The sequence below is a fragment of the Scyliorhinus canicula genome, chromosome 14 (assembly GCF_902713615.1).
Source record: "Scyliorhinus canicula chromosome 14, sScyCan1.1, whole genome shotgun sequence".
NCBI lineage: Eukaryota > Metazoa > Chordata > Chondrichthyes > Carcharhiniformes > Scyliorhinidae > Scyliorhinus > Scyliorhinus canicula.
Window position 1 is genome coordinate 8,745,306 of NC_052159.1, and position 23,507 is coordinate 8,768,812.

Sequence of the window (23,507 nt, forward strand, 5' to 3'; positions counted from 1 at the left end):
CACCCTATCCCCATAACCCAGTAATCCCACCCAACACTAAGGGCAATTTTGGACACTAAGGACAATTTAGCATGGCCAATCCACCTAACCTGCACATCTTTGGACTGTGGGAGGAAACCCACGCACACACAGGGAGGATGTGCAGGCTCCGCACAGACAGCTTCCGATCCATCGCAAGACACTACCCGTAATCCCATGCACTTTAACTTTACATAGTAATCTGCTATTTTCTGTGAGTTAGCCATTGCTCTGTCAGCTGTCACTGTGCTCCCTTAGTGGGTCAGCCTGAACTCTGACCTTTGTCCTCTCTGGCCCCGCCCCGGCCCCGGCCCCGCCCCCTTCCCCGCCGTTGCGCAGGCGCAGTGTCGCCTGGGCGCCTTGGTCAGCTGACCATCCCCCAACCAACTGCCGGGGCGCGTGCCGGCGGGGGTGATTGACAGCTGCCGGACCCGCTGACCAATCCGCGACCGGCCGCTGCCCACTGGCGCCGCCCCCACGTGCGTTCTGGAGCGGCCCGGCCAATGGGAATACGCGGCAGGATCGGCGGAGGGGGAGGCGGCGCTGCTTCTCCTGCTGGCGGTTCTTGTTGTTGTTGTTGTGGCCGGGAAGCGGTGGAGGGGCAAAGTGCTGAGTAGAGGCGGTCGCTGGCTCATCCCGGCTCAGAGTTCCCAGGCCTGTGCACTCGAGCCCCCCCCGCTCAGAAAGTCGGTTGGGTCGGCGCCTCCGGGAAGCGGGTACGGCGATGAACGCCAGGAATGTCAGCTCATCCCGGGCCGTGCACGTCGAGTTAACCTCCCAACAGGTAAGACCCGGCCCCGGGCTGGGGAGGGTGAGGGGAGGAGAGTGGAGGGTGAGGAGAGTGAGGAGGGGTGGGGAGGAGTGAGGGGTGGGGAGGAGTGAGGGGAGAAGGGGGTGGGGTGGTGAGGGGGTGTGGGGAGGAGTGAGGGGGTGTGGGGAGGAGTGAGGAGGGGGGTGAGGAGGGGGGTGAGGAGGGGGGTGAGGAGAGGAGGGTGAGGAGAAGGGGGGAGGGATGGGGAAAGAGGAAGGGGGGGAGGGATGGGGGAAAGAGGGAAGGGGGGGGAGGGATGGGGAAAGAGGAAGGGGGGGAGGGATGGGGAAGAGGGAAGGGGGGGAGGGATGGGGAAAGAGGAAGGGGGGAGGGATGGGGAAAGAGGAAGGGGGGAGGGATGGGGAAAGAGGAAGGGGGGGAGGGATGGGGAAAGAGGAAGGGGGGAGGGATGGGGAAAGAGGAAGGGGGGGAGGGATGGGGAAAGAGGAAGGGGGGGGAGGGATGGGGAAAGAGGAAGGGGGGAGGGATGGGGAAAGAGGAAGGGGGGAGAGAGGGGGAAAGAGGAAGGGGGGGAGGGATGGGGAAAGAGGAAGGGGGACAAGGGGGGGGAGAGAGGGGACAAGGGGGGGAGAGAGAGGGGACAAGGGGGGGCGGAGAGAGAGGGGGACAAGGGGGGGAGAGAGAGGGGGACAAGGGGGGGGAGAGAGAGGGGGGACAAGGGGGGGGAGAGAGAGGGGGACAAGGGGGGGGGACGGAGAGAGGGGGACAAGGGGGGGAGGAGAGAGAGGGGACAAGGGGGGGAGAGAGGAGGGGGACAAGGGGGGGGGAGAGAGGGGGACAAGGGGGGGGGAGAGAGAGGGGGACAAGGGGGGGGGAGAGAGAGGGGGACAAGGGGGGGGAGAGAGAGGGGGACAAGGGGGGGGGGGAGAGAGGGGACAGGGGGGGGGAGAGAGAGGGGGACAAGGGGGGGGAGAGAGAGGGGGGGAGAGAGAGGGGGGGAGAGAGAGGGGGACAAGGGGGGGGAGAGAGAGGGGGACAAGGGGGGGAGAGAGAGAGCGGGGGACAAGGGGGGGAGAGAGAGAGGGGGACAAGGGGGGAGAGAGAGAGGGGGACAAGGGGGGGAGAGAGAGAGGGGGGACAAGGGGGGGAGAGAGGGGAAGGAATGGCGCGAGCAAACATCCCCAAGTGCTCTATTCAGGCTCTGTTCGAGTGCATGCTGTCAGCTTGTACATGTCCTATCTCCCCCAGAATGGGTCCTGAGAATCAAGCCATCTCTTTTGCACTATCTTCCTATCCATGCATTTACCTGTGTAATCGTGCTATTTCATGCTCACTTGTGCATGGCACTTTAGACTAATTCAGAGATTACTACTTTTGAGGTCGAGCCTGTTTAGTTTCTGCCTGGTTCCCTAAATTCAGACTGCAGGACCACATCCCTCTTTCTATCTACGTCACCGGTGCAGATGTGGACCACAACTGCTCGCTGTTCATCCCCACTCGGGGTGCCCTGCAGCTGCACAGTGATATCCTTGAACCTGGCACAAAATGTAAAAGGGAGACGTTGCACCATCCGTGATTTGTGTCAGTGACCACAAAGTACCCATTTATTCCCCTATTGAATTATCTTGACTTCAAGATTTCCTGGTACAGCTGAGCCATTTGTGGTGCCTGCTCTCGAGTCTGGCTGCATTCTCCAGATGAATTATTACTCATCCATACTCAACTGAATGTTGGTTGGAGAATGGGATGCACTCGGGGACTCCGGTTCCTTAAAGGAGGAAGCCATTCTGCCCATCGTGTCTGATAAATTGACCGCTGCTCTTCCTCTGTCGCCCTGTATTTTCTTTCGTGTTTTAGGGTGATTGGTTAGCTGAGTTGGCTGGACAGTTTGTGACGCAGGGCGCGTCAACAGCGTTGGTTCAATTCCCGTACTGCTGGGGAGAGCAATATGGTCCTCTGGAACTGGGGCGACATTTACGTATTTCTGTTTGTCTTCAAGTCTTTATGCGGTTTCCTTTTTAATATTGTTGGATTTGCTTTCACTGCCTTTCAAGTGCATTTCAAATCGTAGTATGCTGTTTTGGAAAAAAAATTGCGTTACCTCTTTTTTTGCAATACACCTTTAATCTGTGTTCCTTGGGCTTTTGATCGTCTGCCAGTGCAAATAGTTGCTCCATATTTACTCATCAAATTCACTGATGTCTTAGAACGCTTCTATCAGATCAAAAAATGTCTGTTGCAAGGCGAACAATCCTAGTTTCTCAATTCTCACCACTTAACTGAATTCCCTCCTTGTCAATTCTATTTGGCATTCTCTCCTCAGGACCTGTACATAATTAGTAGTAGTCTCTCCATTCGAGGTCATTGTGATATGAACTGGGCACCCTTTTTAACGTGTGCTGCTCAGAATGGAGCACAATACTCCAGCTGAGGCCTAATCTGTGTTTGATAAAGGATTAGTAGGACTTCCTTGTTTGACGCTATTTTATTTTGAAAAAAGACAAGGATCCCACATGCTTTTTAACAGCTTTCTCAACTTGTCCTCCCACCTCTCCCACGATTTGTATACTGATACCCCAGCTCTCTATTCTTACACATGGTTTAGAATTGTACTATTTAGTTCATATTGGCTTTGCTCATTTTATTTTGCTCATGTGCCAATTACACAAGATACTGACCAGTGAGTGTATCAATAAATGTTTAGAGGAGCAAGCATTACATCATTACATAGAACTGGCAGCTACCCTATTTTGTGTACTTGGACTCAGTTCAATTGTTCACCACTATTTTGAGCCCCCCAAAATTGTGTTTTCTGATTGCCTTTTCCAAACTGTATGTTTTCAGTTCTTTTCCTCTTTCCCCAGTTTCTCAGGAGAATGTAATGGGGATGTTGTGCATGTTTCCACAACAAAAGCAAAATATTGTGGATGCTAGAAATTTGACATAAAAATAGAAAATGCTGGCAATACCCAGCAGGTCAGGCAGCATCTGTGAGGAGGTATTCAGAAATGATGTTTCAGGCGAATTACCTTTCATGAGAGCTGATTGCCACATGTTAGAGAGTATTTCTAACATTTCATGTTATTTCTTGTGTTGCTCTTTGATATGCATTGTTTTACAGATTATTCATTGCCTTTGCAATTGCTCAGCTTGGAAATACGTGTCTCTGTCTGCTAGCATGTTGGTCTCGTGTTTATGAAATAATTAGGGTGTTACTTTGTCAGCTGTCTGCTTTACATTGGCTATAGTCTGAGCGGTTCAATGTCGTATCGATGCAATATATTTGCAGAAGAGATTAAGCGATAGGTCAGTGGGAGATGTAGTGGCAGACATTAAAGGAGTATTTCAGAATAGACAGAATAGATACATTCCAATGAGGGGGAAAAATTCAGAGAGGGCCATCTTGAACCCACCATCCGTGGTTCACTTAAAAAGGTGAAACTGTATCAAACTTAAAGAAAAAACATGATTGTGCAAAGACAGGGAAGATTGGACAGAATATAAAGAACAGTTAACAATGACAAAAAATAAGGATAGAAAATTTTGAGTATGAGAACAAGATAGCTAGAAATATAAAGAGGAATAGCAAGAGCTGCTTTTTATTTATTTTTTTATTTTAGAGTGCCCAATTCATTTTTTCAATTTAGTGGCCAATCCACCTACCCTGCACATCGTTAGGTTGTGGGGCGGAACCCACGCAAATATGGAGAGAATGTCCAAACTCCATACGGACAGTGACCCAGAGCCCAGGATCGAACCTGTGACCTTGGCGCCGTGAGGCAGCAGTGCTAACCACTGTGCCAAGGTACCGCTCTTAGAGCTTCCATAGATATTTAAGAAAATAGAAAGTGTCTGGGCATTTAGATTATTCAACTGTCCTCCCCTAATGGCCTTAAAATGATTTATTTCACCTGTGCAACCCTACCTCTGGTGGTTAGTTGGATGTTACCAGCTAATGTTGTCATTTATGAATGTGCTGTGGGGTGATGTGCTGTGCCCATCCTGTCTGATGCTTTACGGTTGTGAACAGATAGACCTTTGCTTAGGACTGAAATTTGGTTGTAAACATATATATAAATTATAAGAAGAAAAGAGCAAGCAGCTAAATGCTGCCTGATTGCAAATTCTGAGTAATAGTGATTTGGAGGAGAGGATGCAGTTATGAGCCTTGATTTCTGCATTGTAATAAAGCAGGGCATGTAGGTGATTAGAAGAATCCTTCACTTCAGGGCTTAAGTCATTCAATTTCTATCTTCAGAACATGCTGAGCAGAAACATGACACCATCAATCAAAGCTTAAGATAAGGAGGGAGCACACAAACTTGGGATCTAAGCAGAGAACCAAGCACAGCCTTTACAAACCTTTGACCATGGTTAGAAATTTTAAGAACCTTCTTCTCTCCCACAAAATGGGAAAGCAGCTCCTGATCGTGAAGGGAGTTGATTTGGGATCTGGAGCTGTTGTGACATTAATTTAAGCATTGTGGTTCCTGTTACCCAAGGTAGGGCACTGAAAGATATCAAGGGAGGGAAATCCCTTGCAGGAATTTACTGCATGGGCTTGATGGGTAGAATAGATTTTCTTTGTGGCAGATTTTGTTATTAAAATAGAGGAATGTTCCAAAAATGAGGGGTCCTGCTGAAGAGGTAGAGGGAATTGCCTGAAGTCTTTTTCTTCTGTGCTAGAAGTGCAAAATCAGTGTTCATGCTCATGATTTGGAAGCATCTTTAGTTTTGAGTGAAGTTGATTGGAATGAAAATAGCTGTAATGGACAAGGAAGACTGTAGCCAGGTCTGAAACTATAATTGGTTTTCGGACCATCTGAATGTTTGTTATAAAGCATAATCTCGTAAGATTTGACACAGGCTAGGACTTAATAATCAGCAAACTGTTGGAGAAGATCAAACATAAGTGGGGAGGAAACAGCAGACAGGCAATGAAAGCTGAAAGGGATTTAAACTGGGATTGATATCACAAAATCTACTATTTGTGCTGAAATTCATTTTTAGCACAGTTCCCACCACTTAATTGTGGGGTGTTAATGGCACAGCAATAATGACGAGTAATCCAAAGGCCCAGGCTGATGATTGGGAACCGAGTCAAATCCCGCCACGGCAACAGTTGGAATTGAAAACTAGACGAATGATGACCATGTCAATAATTGTTGTAAAAAAAATCTCTTTAACTAATGCTTTTAGGGAAGGAGAAGGAAATCCGCCATTGTTGACATTTGTTGCCCATCCCTAATTGCCTTTGAACTAAGTGGGTTCCTAGGCAGCAGGTAGTTTTTTTTTAAAAATAATTTTTATTGAAAGAGTTTTTCCATACAAACATTTACCCCTACTAATTTTTAAATTATTTACAACACAACCCTCTAGGCAAATGTCCCTCCCCCCCCCCCCCCCTCGCGCGCACCAGTCCCCCCCCCCCCCCCCCCCCCCCCCCCCCCCCCCCCCAGGCAACCTTAACAAACAAGGCAGCCTACAGTTTCAGACATGAGCAGCGAGCAGACTTGCCCGCGTTACAGTCGTGCATGTCCCCCCACTACCCTTGCTGCCCCCCCCCTCCCCCTCCCCCCCCCCCCCCCCTCCCCCCCGGGTTGCTGCTGCCACGACCCCGAACGTCTATCTCTGATCTAAAAAGTCAAGGAAGGTTGCCACCCCGGCCTGGAGAATCCCTGTACCCGACCCTCTCAGGGCAAATTTGATCCTTTCTAGCTGAATATAGCTAGCCATATCGTTAATCCAAGTTTCAACGCTTGGAGGCCTCGCGTCCTTCCATTGAATTAATATCCTTCGTCGAGCCACTAGGGACGCAAAGGCCAGTATTCCGGCCTCCCTAGCCTCCTGTACCCCCGGTTCTACCCCGACCCCAAAGATCGCAAGCCCCCATCCTGGTTTGACCCTGGACCCCACCACCTTCGACACCGTCCTTGCCACCCCCTTCCAGAACCCTTCCAGCACCGGACATGCCCAGAACATATGCACATGGTTCGCTGGGCATCCCAGACATCTGACACACCTGTCCTCACCCCCAAAGAACCGGCTCATCCTTGTCCCCGTCATGTGAGCTCTATGCAGCACCTTAAATTGAATGAGGCTCAGCCTCGCACACGAGGAGGAAGAATTGACCTTCTCCAGTGCATCCGCCCACGTCCCGTCTTCTATCTGCTCTCCCAGCTCCCCCTTCCCACTTGGCTTTCAGCTCCTCCCCTGATGCTTCTTCCGCCTCCTGCATTATCTTGTAGATGTCTGATATCTTCCCCCCTCCGACCCAGACCCCCGAGAGCACCCTATCACTCGCCCCCTTACTGGGGAGCAGGGGAAACCCCTCCACCTGCCGCCTAGCAAATGCCTTCACTTGTAAATATCTGAACATGTTTCCCGGGGGGAGCTCAAACTTCTCCTCCAGCCCTCCCAGGCTCGCAAACCTCCCCTCTATAAACAGGTCCTTCAGCTGCCGTATGCCCACCCTGTACCAGCTCTGAAATCCCCCGTCGATGTTCCCCGGGATGAATCTATGGTTCCCTCTTATTGGCGCCGCCAACAGACCTCCCATTTCCCCCCTATGTCGCCTCCACTGCCCCCATATCTTGAGGGTGGCCGCCACCACCGGGCTCGTGGTGTACCTCGTGGGGGGGAGCGGCCATGGTGCCGTTACTAGGGCCCCCAGGCTTGTGTTGCCACAGGACGCCCTCTCCATTTGTTTCCAAGCTGCCCCCTCCCCTTCCATCATCCACTTGCGCACCATTGACACATTTGCCGCCCAGTAGTACCCCGAAAGATTGGGTAGTGCCAGCCCTCCACTGTCCCTACTCCGCTCCAAAAAGACCCTCCTCACCCTTGGGGTGCCATGCGCCCACACGTAGCTCATGATGCTACTCGTCACCTTTTTGAAGAAGGCCCTAGGGAGGAAGATGGGCAAGCACTGAAATAAAAACAAGAACCTTGGGAGGACCGTCATTTTGATTGACTGCACCCTCCCCGCCAGCGACAACGGTACCATGTCCCACCTCTTTAATTCCTCCTCCATCTGTTCCACCAGCCTGGAAAAGTTCAACTTGTGGAGGGTCCCCCAGTTCCTTGCCACCTGCACCCCTAAGTACCTAAAGCTCTTTCCTGCTCGCTTGAAGGGGAGTCTCCCAATACCCTCTCCCTGGTCCCCCGGGTGTATCACAAAAACCTCGCTTTTGCCCAAATTTAGTTTGTACCCCGAAAAGTCCCCAAACTCTGCTAATAGTTCCATTATCTCCGGCATTCCCCCTTCTGGGTCTGCCACGTACAGCAGTAGATCATCCGCATACAGCGATACTCTATGTTCCTCCCCTCCCCTAGTCAGTCCTCTCCACCCCCCTGAACCCCTCAGTGCCATCGCCAACGGTTCAATCGCCAGTGCGAAAAGTAGGGGGGATAGGGGACATCCCTGCCTGGTCCCTCGGTGGAGCCCGAAATACTCCGACCTCCTCCCGTTTGTCACTACACTCGCCGTCGGGGCCGAGTAGAGCAACTTCACCCACTTAATAAACCCTTTCCCAAACCCAAACCGTTCCAACGTCTCCCACAGATACTCCCACTCCACCCTATCGAATGCCTTCTCCGCGTCCAGCGCTACCACTATCTCAGCCTCCCCCTCCACTGCCGGCATCATAATTACATTCAGCAATCTCCGCACGTTCGTGTTGAGCTGCCGCCCCTTCACGAACCCCGTCTGGTCCTCATGGATTACCCCTGGCACACAATCCTCTATTCTAGCTGCCAGGATCTTTGCCAGCAACTTGGCATCCACGTTCAGAAGCGAGATAGGCCTGTAGGACCCGCACTGCACGGGCAGCAGGTAGTTAAGAGTCAACACATTGCTGTTAGTGTTGAGTCACAAAATAATCTGGGCAGCATGGTGGCACAGTTGTTAGCACTGTTTCCTCACAGAGCCAGTGACCCAAGTTCATCACTGTCTGTGTGGAGTTTGCACTCTCTTCCTGTGTCTGTGTGAGTTTCCTCCAGGGGCTCCGAAGCTGTGCAGGCTAGGTGGGTACGGGGACATGGAGGGAGAGTGGACAAAGGTAGAGTGCTGTTTCATAGGGTTGGTGCAGACTCAATGTTCTGAATGGCTTCCTTCTGTGTAGGAATTCTGGACCGAGTCATTAAAGTGCCCTTGCCTATTCCGAAGAGCTGGAAATGTGTAGTAAATGGTGCTAATCAATTGCCATGCCATTGTTCTGGGTGTCAGTTACAAAAATGCTGCTTAAACCGTATTAAATGCATTGACCTTTTTGCTCAGTCCAATTTAGTATGGTACAGACTTTTTTGAAGCTGATTTTGTTGAAGGTGAGCATAATCAACATCTCTCTTTGCAATGTAAATAAAACAGCCAAAACAAATGGAACTTAAACCATTATAACAAATATTGTACAGTTGGAGCTGCCCAAAGTCTCCACAGCTACCTCTTAAGTCTGACAAGTGGTAAGAACTTCAGGCAGGCGTTTGCACTTTTAACAGTTAAGTGAGACGGTCAAAGTGCAAGTTTGCCCCTTCATTTGTGAAAGCAAGAGATAACTATCTGTTCTAATCTCTACTAAACATCAAAACAGCTGTCCTGTAACCAAAATGGGCACCTGGACTGATTTGAACTGCAGCATAGATGTCTGGTCTCAAAATATGGTGAGGCTAAATCTGCCCTTGAAATAAGTTTACATTTAATATTTAAGAGCGCATGTTATTTTTCAGAATGTCTTTGTGTTTTGACCTTGCATCATTTGCCCTTAATACCTAATCCAGCATTATGCCATAGCCTTTGCATCATAATCTCTGTCATACGCAACAGGTATAAAATGGCATGGTGTTCAGAATATTAATGATGGATAGATAACCAGATTTTGGCTTCACTGGGATTCATAACAACATGAGCCTTCATGAGTTTGAAAACTGGCGAAGCCCTTGGTCATTGTTGAGCCCCAGATGATAAAAGAATAGCTTTTTAAAAAATTGGTTACACGATTCAGTGCGTATAAATGTCAAATTGTGTTGACATGACAACCACTGTATGCAGTGGGGACTGGTTTGAGGCAGAAACCATTAAGGTATTTTCCTAGACTTGAGTTGTTAATCTAATCATATTTAATGCTACAGATATTGTTGCCAGCCAAAGCAAGTTCTTTTTCAACTCAAGTGAAGAGGTTCTGATAATGGAGGAGGAAATTGCAGCAGGCAGCTAACTCTCTTCCATGCTCGCTGCAAGGAAAATGTTGCAATTTTACTGGCAAATTTACCCTTGGACTGTCAGAGATTCTAACCTCTTGAAAACCTGAACAATATAGTAGCAACATTATTTAATTGGCAGAGTACCCATTGCTGTCATTGACTGTTCCTGACATCAGTCCGCATGTAGTGACTAGACAATTCCTGATGCACTGATCTTTTGGACACGAGGTTGTGGTATATGGAGTGCAGGATTTGCTTCCATTTCTGCTACTGTTGAGGTGTTTGGAATCTAAACATGATGCAGCTTGATCAAGCATAGAATCCCTACAGTGCAGAAGGACTCCATTTGGCACATTGAGTCTGCGCCCTCTGAAAGAGCACCCTACCTCGGCTCACTCCCCCCCCACATCGCTGAAATCTCACCCAACCTTTGGATACTAAGGGGCAATTTAGCATGGACAATCAACCTAATCTGCACACCGTTGGACTGAGAGCACCCGGTGGAAACCCACACAGAAACTGGGAGAAACCCACACAGACAGTCACCTAAGACTGGAGTTGAACCTGTGTCCCTGGTACTGTGTGGCAGGAGTGCTAACCACTGTGCCACCATGCAATTATTACCATTTTGAAATTGGTAGCAAGTTCCTCCTAGTAATGTCAGTATGTTTGAAGCGTTTTCTTTGTCCCTCCTTAGAACGTTGGTCATTTGAGAGTTGAGAAAACAAGACCTGGAGGGGGTAGTAACATTTCAGCCATCTGGACAGTGTTCAGTCCATTGAAGTTGATTTTTGCACCAGTTTTATATTTTCCTTTTTTTTATAATTTGAGTACCCAATTATTTCTTTTTTCCAATTAAGGGGCAATTAATCGTGGCCAATCCACCTACCCTGCACATCTTTGGGTTGTGGGGGTGAGACTCACGCAAACACTGGGAGAATGTACAAACTCCACACGGACAGTGATCGTACCCAGGACCTCAGTGGATATTTGCACCAGTTTTCCTGAATACTTGTGGAGTTAGCTTCAAAAAGGACACTGTTGATTGTTCAATTGAACCCAGAAAATGCTGAGAAGCAGTTGCTGATGGAATTGCTCCAGTACTCTAATGTTGCTGAAAAACTATGCCAGGTTTTGCTTTGTGTGGGGAAAATTAACTAGGAGCAATAAATATAAGCAGGTCAATAATATTTTTTGCGCAGGGAAGGAATAGAACAATATGGTCATAATGTTGAACTCTATTGGGCAGCACGGTAGCACAAGTGGATAGCACTGTGGCTTCAAAGCCCAGGGTCCCAGATTTGATTCCCCGTTCGGTCACTGCCTGTGCCAAATCTGCATGTTCTCCCCGTGTCTGTGTGGGTTTCCTCCGGGTGCTCCGATTTCCTCCCACAGTCCAAGACGCGCAGGTTAGGTGGATTGGCCATGATAAATTGCCCTTAGTGACCAAAAAACGGTTAGATGGGGTTATTGGGATATTGTGGAAATGAGGGCTCAAGTGGGTCGGTGCAGACTTGATGGGCCGAATGGCCTCCTTCTGCACTGTATGTTCTGTGTGTTCAAATAACTCTATTTCCTTGAAGAGGTCAAACTCATGGGAGTCCTTGGCTTGTGACTGACCAAATGGAGAGTGCCTCATCCAGGAAGGCACTGAACACTCAGCACTTCATGTTGAAGGAGTGAACAAACCTCCATGTGATCCATCCATCCATTAAGCAGCTCCTGCCATGCATATGGCAGAGTCTACAGATTCATGCTTTGAGTTCATCGAACTGGAATGGAAGCAAATCTTTTCAATGTCCTGATGGACTGCCTGGGAAAAGTTAGATATTGTTGAGGAAGCCTCATGTGGTGCACAAACACTGTTATGGACCAATTATGCCAAATTTCCTTTCTCTGTGATTTTAGTAATGGAAAAAGCTGTTCAAATTTGGGTGATCATGCTTTACTTATCGTTATGCTATTATATAAGAAACCACACAACATAGACTAGCCTGTTGGTCTCCAGAATCTAAATTATGTGTGACAGTGTTTTGGGGGTGGGGCAGGCTGCAAAAGTCAAGATAAAGTCTCTGTACTATGAATCAGTTTTAATTCTGTTATGCATGTCGTTTTGGCCAGATATTAATTTTCAGCTAAATGGGGGTCATTTAATTCTGAAGTAAATATGTTAGATATGCATTTTTGCAGGACAGATCTGAGTACACTAGGACAGCAGATTTTGAAAAAGCATAACTAGTATTTTCTCTGCTCCTTTCCTGTGTGGTGGTTGCTGAAGTTTGCTTCTGAAGCTTTAGAATTTTGAATTAAACAACTTGTTGGGGAATTGTTGCAGTGCCTGTTAACTTAGATATTCTCCAGACAGAAAGAAACATTTTCCATTCATGAGATGTGCACAGGAGCAATATTTTTTTTAAATTAAGGAGTAATTTAGCATGGCCAATCCACCTAGCCTGCACATCTTTGGGTTGTTGGGGTGAAACCCATGCAGACATGGAGAGAATGTGAACTCCATACAGACAATGACCCTGGCAGGGATCAGACCCAGGTCCTCAGTGCCAGTGGTAAAGAATTCGACAGATTCACTGCCCCTTGAGGGGAGGTTTCTTCTCATCTCAGTCCAAAATGACCTGCCCCCCTTATTCTTCTCAACATCCAGTGAGGAAAAACTTTCACTATTTCACTCCTATTTACCTAGTCTTTGGTCTTCTGCAGGTGTTGTTGCTATGTTAATGTTGGATTAAGAGTGATGCCAAGATAATTTGGCATTGGGTCTTTCGGCCACATAGCTTGATATGAGAAGTTCTTCCCTGGCCTTTTGGTTCAGGTGGAAGGCTGACCGTGCTTGGTTGAATTGGGCTTTCGGGGCCTGAATTAGGCTTTCAGGGAACAATGATTTTAGTATTTTCTTAATGTCCTAAAGGCTAATAATTGGCAAGTAAAATGTGCACCACACAAATGCCAGGCATTGACCATCTCTCAAATAATGTAACCAACTCTCATGATATTTTACCATTATTGAATTCCCCAGCACATCATCCTGTGGTTTAACATTGACCGGGCACTTAACTGGGCCAGATCCATAAATTACAAGAATAGGGAAGAGTCAGAATTTTCTGGCTAGTAACTTGCTGCCTGGTGGTCAAAAGCTTGTGCATCATTTACAAGACACACACAAGAGCGCGATGGCTTACCACGTATCTGGATGAGGGAGGTTCCAACAACATTGGAAGCTTGACAGCGTCTCGGACAAAGCAACCACAGGATTGACACTACCATCCACCACCTTGTCAAAAAAAATCGCTCCCCTACTGGAGGCTGCAGATTGTGCTAACTGCAGAACGTACTGCAGCAACTCGCCAAAACCTTCATGATTGTGGGATATAGCAGCAGCGATGGAAATAGGCATTATATTGCACTTCCCAGACAATATGTATCACAAACGCAACTAAAAGATAAAGAAGCAGTTCGTATGGCCTGTTGAACCTGTTCCATCATTTAATACAATCATGGGCTTTCCTGTCCTTTTCCCCCATATCCCTTTGTTCCCTGAGATAACAAAAATCTGCCCATCCCAGTGTTTAAACAAGGGACCATCCACAACCCGCTGGAGTAGAGAAGTCTAAAGATTTACAACGCTCGCAGTGAAGTAATTTCTCCTCCTCAGTCCAAGACGATTGGCTTCTCATCCTGAGATTGTGGACTGCCCCAGCACCTATCGTATCAAACCCCTTCAGAACATTTTACTGTTTCAATGTGATTGTCTCTTGTCAGCTCCAAACAAAATAGATCCCATTTCCTCAGGCTCTCCCAGGGACCAATAAAATGAACCTTCGCTGTACAGCCTCCAATGCAAGTATATCTTAAATGTGGAGACCAAAACTGCACACGGTATTTTACACGTGGTCTCGCCAAAAACTTGTATAACTGCAGCAAAACTTCAATGTTCCATTACTCCAATCCCATGCCAATAAAGGCCATCATGCCATTTGCCTCCCCAGTTGCTTTGTTGTAGCTGTGCTAACTTACTCTGTTCCTTGTACGAGCACAGCCAAGTCAACGTGTACATGTTTCTCGCCTTTATTAAAAAATAATCTATTCTCTCGATCAAAGTGAATTATTTCATACTCCCTATATTGCACTCCATCTGTCACTTTAAACCTGTCTGTCTCTTTGCAGCCTCTGTTCTCCCCACAGCTTACCTTTCCACCTAGCTTTATATCATTAGAAAACTAACGTAACTGTCTCCTCATCTAAATTATTAATATAGATTAGAAATACCTGAGGCCCCAATACTGATCCTTCTGTCCCTCCACTATTTACTACCTGCCACCTTAAAAATATTCTGTTTATATCGATTCTTGCTTCCTATCCATTAACTAATCCTCTATCCATTCTATTATATTGTCTCCCGATGAACTCGATGCATTCTATGCTCGGTTCAAGCAGGAAACCATCAAACCGCTATCACAGCAGCCCGGGCACCCATATCCACTGTCACAGCTTCTGAAGTCAGATCAATCTTCTTGAAAGTGAACCCTCTGAAGGTGATGATTCCTGACGAAGTCCCTGGTCGTGCACTCAGATCCTGCGCGGACCTGCTGGCAGGTGTGTTCATGGGCATCTTCAACCTCTCCCTGCTCCATTCTGAGCTCCCCACCTACTTCAAGAAAACCACCACCATACCACAAGCAACATGCCTCAACGAATATTGTCCGGTGGCCTTGACATCGTAATGAAGTGCTTCGAGAAGTTGGTCATGTGACACATTAACTTTATACTCCCAGAATGCCTAGATCCACTGCAATTCGCATACTGCCACAACTCGTCCACAGCAGCCGCCATCTCCCTAGTCCTACACTCATCCCTGGCGCATCTCGACACCAAGGACTCCTGTATCAGACTCCTACTTATTGACTATAGCTCTGCCTTCAACATCATAACCCCATCCAAGGTCATATGAAAGTTCCAAAACCTAGGAGTTGGCTCCTCACTCTGCAACTGGATCCTCGACTTTCTGACCCATAGACCATAATCATTAAGGATAAACGACAACACCTCCTCCACGATCGTCCTCAATACCGGGGTCCCGCAAGGCTGCGTACTTGGCCCCCTATTATACTCCCTATATATACACACATAATTGTGTGGCCAAATGTGGCTCCAACTCCATCTACAAGTTTGCTGATAACACGACCGTAGTGGGTCGGATCTCGAACAACGATGAATCGGAATACAGCAGGGAGATAGAGAACCGAGTGGAGTGGTGTAATGACAACAGTCTCTCCCTCAATGTCAGCAAGAGTAAGGATCTGGTCATTTACTTCAGGAAGCAATGTATCGTACACACCACTGTCAGCATTAACGGGGCTGAGGTGGAGATGGTTGACAGCTTCAAATTCCTAGGTGTGCACATCACCAACAATCTGTCCTGGTCTACCCATGTCGGCGCTACAACCAGGAAAGCACAACAGTGCCTATACCTTCTCAGGAAATTTGGCGTGTTCACATTGACTCTTAGCAACTTTTACAGATGCACCATAGAAAGCATCCTATCTGGCTGCATCACAGCCTGGTATGGCAACTGCTCGGCCCAAGACAGTAAGAAACTACAGCGAGTCATGATCACTGCCCAGTCCGCCACACCAACCTGCCTCCCTATCCATTGACTCTATCTACACATGCCACTGCCTTGGGAAAGCGGGCAGCATAATCAAAGACCCCTCCCACCTGGCTTATTTACAATTCCAACTTCTATCATTCAGGAGATATAAAAGTCTTAAGAACATGCACTAACAGGTTTAAAAACAGCTTCTTCCCCACTGTTACCAGACTCCTAAATGGCCCTCTTATGGACTGACCTGATCACTTCACACATCTTCTCTACTGAGAAGTGCTACACTCCTGCATGCTTCACCCAATGCCTGTGTCTACGTATTTACATTGTGTATTTTATGTTTGTCCTTGTACGGAATGTTCTGTCTGAACTGTACACAGAACAATACTTCTAACTAGCTCGGTACATGTGACAATAAATAAATCCAATCCAATCAAACTCCATGCACACTTTAATGTGACACCTTATCAAGAAACATTTTTACATGTTCTAAATTACGGAGATCCTTTTATATTCCTGACTTAAGTTGAAATGGCTTTTTTTTTCCAGAGCTGATTGTTGAATGTTCATTTATCCTTGTTACTGCAAGTTAAAATTAATCAAATTGATATTGTCAGTAATGATAGGGAGGCGATCACGTACTGTTGTTGTCACTGGACTAGTAATCCAGAGATCCAGGGTAATTCTTTGGGGACTCGAGTTTGATTCCCACCATGGAAAATGGTAAAATTTGAATTCAATAAAAATATGGAATCGCAAGTCCACAGATGGCCATGAAACCATTGTTGATGTTGTAGAAACACATCTGGTTCACCAATGCCCTTTAGAGAAAGTAATCTGCCATCGTTGCTTGGCCTACATGTGGTAGACTCTGAAATGGCTTGTTCGAGGGCAATTGGGTATGGGCAACAAAAGCAGGCCCAGCCAGTGATGCCCATGAATGAATAATCAAAAAAGGTATTTGCCTTTTTAGTGTTTTTTGCTGCTAATTGATTACTTCCAAGTATAGTATAATTTTAATGCGGGTGCAGCAACAGAGATGACACTGGATTTAGTACAGAAATATTTGGATGTGGCAGGGCAGGGTTGATGCTTCTTGTTTTTTGGCTTTACAAAGAGAGGCACAGAGTACAAAATTGCACATGGACCTCAGCTGGAATAATGTAATAACTTCAGGGCACCATTCTTAAGGAAGGGTGTCAAGGCCTTGGCTAAGGTGCCGTGGGGGTTTGTTGGATTGCCACTTTCAATTGCATGGCGAGATGAGAAAAGTTGCCATTATTCTTGTATTTTAATAGGTGTTCAAATTCCTGGGTAGTTTTCTTAAGAGTCAAGGTAGGAACATAACCTAGGAACATGGAGCAGGTGTAGGCAATTCAGCCTCTCTGGCCTGCTCTGCTATTCAATACAAACATGGCTGATTTCATGACCACCTTCCTGCCTGCTTCCCATAATCCTTCATCCCTGTAATTAAAATTCTATCTATCTCCTCAAATTTGTTTGGTGTTCTGGCATCCACTGCACTCTGGGGTAGAGAATTCAACAGATTCACGACCCTTTTGAGTGAAGTAATTCCTCATTTCTGTTTTAAATCTGCCATCCTTAGCCTAAAACTATGGCCTCTAGAATGTCCAACAAGAGGGAATATCTACTCTGTCTACCCTGTCAATCCCCTTTAACATCTTGTATACCTCAATCTCCTCGCGTTCTTCTAAACTCCAGCGAGTATAGGTCTAAACTGCTCAATCTCTCTTCATAAGACAGGTCCTTCATCTCTGGAATCAATCTAGTGAACCTTCTCTGAACTGCCTCTTAATGCATTTATGTCCTTCCTTACACCCTTCAAGTAAAGGGCCCAGAACTGTGCGCAGTACTCCAGATGTGGTCTCGCCAATGTCCTATACAGTTGTAACAGCACATCCCTTTTATATTCTATTGCATTAGAAATGAATGCCAAAATTCCATTTATCTTCCTTATTACCTGCGTACTAACTTTCTATAATTTGCATGAGGACAACCAGATAGATCCCTGTGCACCGATACGCTCTGAACAATTTAGACAGTAAATTCTTTACATTTTTCTGACCAAAATGGATAACCTCACACTTATCCACATTAAATTTCATCTGCCAAATTTTGGCCATTCACCTAACATATCCATTTGTAAGCTTCATTTTTCTTCTCATTGTACCTTGCTTTCCCATCTATTTTAGTTTCACCTGCAAATTTGGGTGAGGGACATTCTCTTCCTGCATCCAAGTCAACAATATAGATTGTAATAGTTGGGGTCTGAGGACTGAGCCCTTTGGCACACCAGAAAAATACCCATTTATCCCCACTGTGCTTTCTATCAGTTAGGCAGCCCTTGATCCAAGCTTAATACATTACCCCCAACCTCGTGGGATCTTAGCTGATGTAATTAACCTTGTGTGCCCCTTATCAAATGTCTTCTGGAAATCCAGATGCACCACATCTACAGGACCCCCATTATCCACTTTGCTTGTTACATCTTTGAGGAATTCTAACAAATTAGTCAAACACGATTGACCTTTGGAAAACCATGCTGACTCTGATGAATTGTCTTTTGACATTCCAAATTACCAGTCACTATTTCTTTAATAATGGATTTCATCAATTCCCCAACAAAAGTTAAACTAACTGGTCTATAGTTTCATACTTTCTGCCTTCCTCCCTTTTTGAATAGAGGCGTTAGACTTTTTCCAATCCACTGGAACCGTTCCAGAATCCTGGGAATTTTAGCCAATGCTTCCACTATCTCTGCCATTTTCTTCAAGACCCTAAGATGTAGGCCATCAGGCCCTGGGGACTTGTCTGCCTTTAATCCCAATAGCTTGCTCCATACTTATTCTCTTGTGATGACAGTTGTTTTAAGTTCCTCCTCTACATTACCTGCGACTGTTGGAATGGTGCTAGTGTCTTCCAACATTGAAAACCAAGGCAAACTATTGATTGTCTGCCATTTCTATGTTCCCCATTATTAACTCCCCAGTCTCGTCCTTTAAAGGACTAACCTTTACTTTTAGCCACTCTCTTTTTATATACTTAGAAAATCTTTTGCTATCGTTTTTATATTTTGTGCTAGATTTATTTCATGGGGTGTGGGAACCGGAATAGGCCAGTAAGTGTAGAGACTGGGGAAAAAGTGAGACTGAGCTAAACATAGCATAGAGTAAGAGCAGGCAGAGGGAAGCCACAGGGCTCAGCAGGACTGTCGGTCTGGAGTGTGTTTGCTTCAAAGCAAGTATAACAGGTAAGGCAAATGAACTGAGCCTGGATTACTGCGTCGAACTATGATGTAATTACAATTGCGGAGACATGGTTAAAGGAGGTTCAGGACTCGCAGCTTAACATTCCGGGATATTGTTTTAGATGGGACGGAAGGGGAAACAAAAGTGGGGAAGGAGCATTGCTGATTAGGGAGCAGATCACAGCTGTGTTGAGGGAGGACACATTGGAGGGATGTTGTAGTGAGGCATTATGGATGGCGATCAGAAATAAGAAGGGTGAAATCACAATGTTGGGAATGTACTATAGACCTCCCAATAGCCTGCAGAGGAGCAGTTGCGTCATCAGATACTGAAAAGGAGATTTGGGGAATGAGCCAGGCCAGGTGACTGATGTTTCAGTGGGGGAGCATTTTGGACTTAAACAAACATAATTCCATAAGATGTCGAGTAGTCATGAATAAGGCCAAGAGTGTCCCATGGGTGAGAGTGCTTAATTGCATTCAAATTAGATGAGTACTGGGGAATGTGGATTCGGAGAGGCTATTTGAGGGCAAATACATGTCTGACATGTGGGAGGCTTTAAAGGCGAGTTGATTGAAGTGCAGGACAGGTATGTCCCCGCAACAATGAAGGATAGATATAGCAGGATTTGGGAACCATGGTTGATGAGATAAATTGTAAGCTCAGGAAAAAGGAAGCCTATGATAGGTCTAAAAACTGACAGCCCTCGAGTACAGTGAAAGTAGGAAGTAACAAACGTGGAATTAGGGTTTGGAGGGGCCATGAAATGTCTTTAGCAAACATGGTCAAGGAGAATCCCAAGGCATTTTATGCATATATTTGGAGCAAGAGAAAGAATAGGCCCACTTGAGGACAATGAAGGGAAGTCATGTGTGGAACCACAAGAAGTCGGGAGTACTTTGTATCGGTATTCACCAGGGAGATGGATATGATGGATGTTGAGGTCAGCGATAACTGTGTGAATGCTGTTGTGAATGTCAATATATCATGGGCGGCACGGTGGCGCAACGGTTAGCACTGCTGCCTATAACACTGAGGATCTGGGTATGATCCTGGCTCTGGATCACTGTCTGTCTGAAGTTTGCACATTCTCCCCGTGCCTGCGTGGGTTTCACTCCCTCAACCCAAAGATGTGCAGGTCATGATAAATTGCCCCTTAATTGGAAATAAATAATTGGGTACTCTAAATTTAAAAAAGTGAATGTCAATATATCAAAGGAGGGAGTGATGAGTGTCCCAAATTGCATTAAAGTAGACAAGACCCTGGGGCCGGATGGGATCCAGCCAAGGATACTGCGGGAGGCAAGGGGAGAAATAGCTGGGGCTTTAACAGGTATCTTCATATTTGACCACAGGCAAGGTTCCAGAGGACTGGAGAATAGCCAATGTCTTTCCCTTTTTTAAGGAAGGAAGCAGGGATAATCCAGCATATATAGGCTGGTGAGCCTGACATCAGTGATGGGGAAGCTTTTGGAAAAGATACTGAGGGACAGGGTATCTGAACATTTAGAGGAAAATGGACTAGTTAGTGATGGGCAGCATGGTTTTGTACGAGGAAGGTCATGAGGAATGGGGCTGTATAGCACAGGACTAATTCGCTGGCTTGGAAAGCAGGCCAGCAGCACGGTTCAATTCCCGTAACAGCCTTCCTGAACAGGTGCCGGAATGTGGTGACTAGGGGCTTTTCACAAACTTCATTTGAAGCCTACTCGTGACAATGAGTGATTTTCATTTTTCATTTCATGTCTCACCGATTTGATTGATTTGATTGAGTTTTTTGAAGGGGTGATGAGGGAAGGGCTGTGGATGAAATTTATATGGACTTTAGTAAGGCGTTTGACAAGGCAGACCGGTACAAAAATAAAATCACATGGGATTCGGCGACAGCTGGCTGGATGGTTACAGTGGTTACAGAAGACAAAGTAGCGGTGAAGGGTGTTTGTCAGAATGGAGATCTATAGCTAGTGTTCTGCAGGGATCAGTGATGGGACGTCTTTGTAGTATATAGAAATGATCTGGAGGCAAATGTAGAAATGATGTGGAGGCACATGTGACTGGTCTGATTAGTAAGTTTCCGGATGACTCAAAGATTGGTTGAGCTGCTGATAGTGCCGAGGATTGTCAGAGGATGCAACAGGATAGAGATAGATTGGATAGAAATGGCAGATGAATTTAATCGGACAAATGCGAGGTGATGCGTTTTGGAGCATCAAATCTAGGTTTGAATTTTACTGTAAATGGCAGAACCCTTGGGAACATTAACGTTCAGAGGGATCTAGGTGTGCAGGTCCACAGTTGGCTGAAAGTGACAACTCAGGTGGCCAAGGTGATTAAGAAGCCATATAGCATGCTTGCCTTCATCAGCCGGGGTACTGAGTACAGGAGTTGGGAAATCGCGTTGCAGCTATATAAAACCTTGGTTAGGCCGCATTTGGAGTTTTGCGTGCAGTTCTGGTCACCACATTATCAGAAGGATGTGGAAGCTTTGGAGGGAGTGCAAAGAAGGTTCACCAGGATGTTGCCTGGTCTCGAGGGGGTTGGCTATGAGGAGAGGTTGAAGAAACTAGGATTGTTTTCACCGGGAAGACGGAGGCTGAGGGGCGAAGGGAGGCCTGATAGATGTTGACAAAATTGTGAGAGGAACAGAGTGGATAGTCGGGCTTTTTCCAAGAGTGGCAGTGTCGATTACAAGGGAGCACAGGTTCAAGGTGAGAGGGGGAAAGTTTAAGGCAAATGTGCGGGGTAAGTTTTTCACGCAGTGAGTGAGTGGTGGGTGCCTGGAAAGCGCTGCCAGCGGATGTGGTGGAAGCAGGAACATTAGCAACATTTAAGAGGCATCTGGATAGATACATGAATTGGGAGGAAATAGAGAGACATGGACCGAGTAAGGACAGGGTTTTTTTTTTAGTTAGGGCATCATAAGGGCCGAAGGGCCTGTTGTAGTGCTGTACTTTTCTTTACCTTTTGCGTTTTTATCTTTTAGTAACCGTCTGGTCTTTAAAAGTTTCTTAATTCTCCAACCTTCCTCTGCAATATGTTATACCTAATTTTTGCCTTTATCTTTAACCTCCTTGCTTAGCCACGGATGAATTTTCCCCATCTTTCTTCTCTGGAATATATTTTTTCTATTTTTCCAGTGAGGAAGATTGGTAATCGGGGGATGCAGATTTGGTGTTATTGACAAGAGTCAGTTGAGATGGGAGGAATATTTTAATGTAGTGTGTTATGGTCCGGAATACACCTGAAAGGGTGTTTCAAACAGATTCAATAGGAACTAGGAATGTGACCATTGTTTTCTTGGTATGTATTTTGAGGAATAATTTTTGCATAGATGCAAGAGTATCAAAGATAGTCCCTGTGCAGAGGGGAGACCAAATGAAATCTTTCAGCATGGCTACTGTTGACATGTTATTTGAATTTTCAAAACTTGTTCAATTCTAAGTTGGTGGATGTTTCATGGTTGGAGGAAATTAAATTTATTTCCATCACCAAAAAAACCCTTTTGAAGCCAAGACATTCTTGGTTAGCTGGATTCAGCTGTAGCTTTTGTTTTTATGCGATACTGCTTGTTATGGCCTTTGAGAATGGTATGATATTTCTGGGCAAACAAATGATCCTTCCTCGGAAAATTGAAATGGATGCGTTCAGTTCTGTATGTTCTGTTTGCTTTTTATAATGCTGTTTTCAGCACTCTGTCGGAAATGTCCTTGGTACATGTTTAGAAGCTGAACAAAACATTAAAGAGCTTTTAGTGAAGGATAAATCATTTTTTATAAATTGTATCCCAGCCGTAAGAAGGTGAAGCAGTATTTGACAGCAACAGATTGTGTTCTGTCCATTCTTTACACTGAAATAGCTCTTGCCAACTTGTTGAATTCTTGTGCTTTGCGTTTTCTGTAGGAATTATATACAATGGGTGACCATGCAGTCCCTGACTGGCTTCTGTATTTCATTGGGAATGCTCTTGTATGATTGTCTTGCTGTAATAAGTGATGCAGGAAATTGACAAGCATTGTTTGTCCATTTTCGGTAAAGTTATGGAAACCTGTACAAAAATAATGAATCAGGAAAAGAATAAAATCATAAAAGAACAAAAATGAATTGATCAATGGAAGGTCTTGCCAAACTAACCTGGGTGATTTTCCTTTGACGCGATAAATAGCTCTATAGATTACCAAGTTTTCACTCAAGGCTTTGATACAATTGCTTTGGAAAGACATCTGAAAATAAAAGAATTGCAAATGAATGGCAATATTTTATAATTGGTCGGTAAATGTAACTTGCTGCAACTGTGAAGCATCCACCATGTTAACAGTAGGCATGCTGAAAGATTTAATTTGATTTCCTCTCTGCTCAGGGAATATCTATTGATACTCCACCTATTGACAATAGGTACTGCTCCATCAAAATTACTGGCTGTTCAGTAGAAACCGGAGGTCAGTGGTACAGGGATTATCATTGTCTTGGCGAATATTAGCAGTAGGATCATGCAGGGTTTTTATTTATTAATGGGGTGTGGGTATTAAGGGCAGCACAGTGGTGCAGTGTTTAACACTTCTAAATTGCCCCTTAATTGGAAAAAAAATAATTAAGTACTATAAATTTATTTTACAAAATGGGACGTGGGTATTGC

At 45.9% G+C, this 23,507-nt stretch overlaps 1 protein-coding gene across 3 annotated transcripts in view; it reads left to right on the top strand.

Annotated features, from left to right (window-relative positions):
* Positions 1 to 526: 526 nt before the first annotated feature.
* uvrag (UV radiation resistance associated gene) overlaps positions 527 to 23,507 on the top strand; it is a 368,181-nt gene continuing 345,200 nt past the window's right edge. For all 3 annotated transcript variants that reach the window (XM_038817639.1, XM_038817640.1, XM_038817641.1), the window contains exon 1: positions 527 to 802. In XM_038817639.1, coding sequence (XP_038673567.1) covers positions 743 to 802 — 60 coding nt within the window. In that variant the 5' untranslated portion in view covers positions 527 to 742. The remainder of the gene's footprint in view (positions 803 to 23,507) is intronic.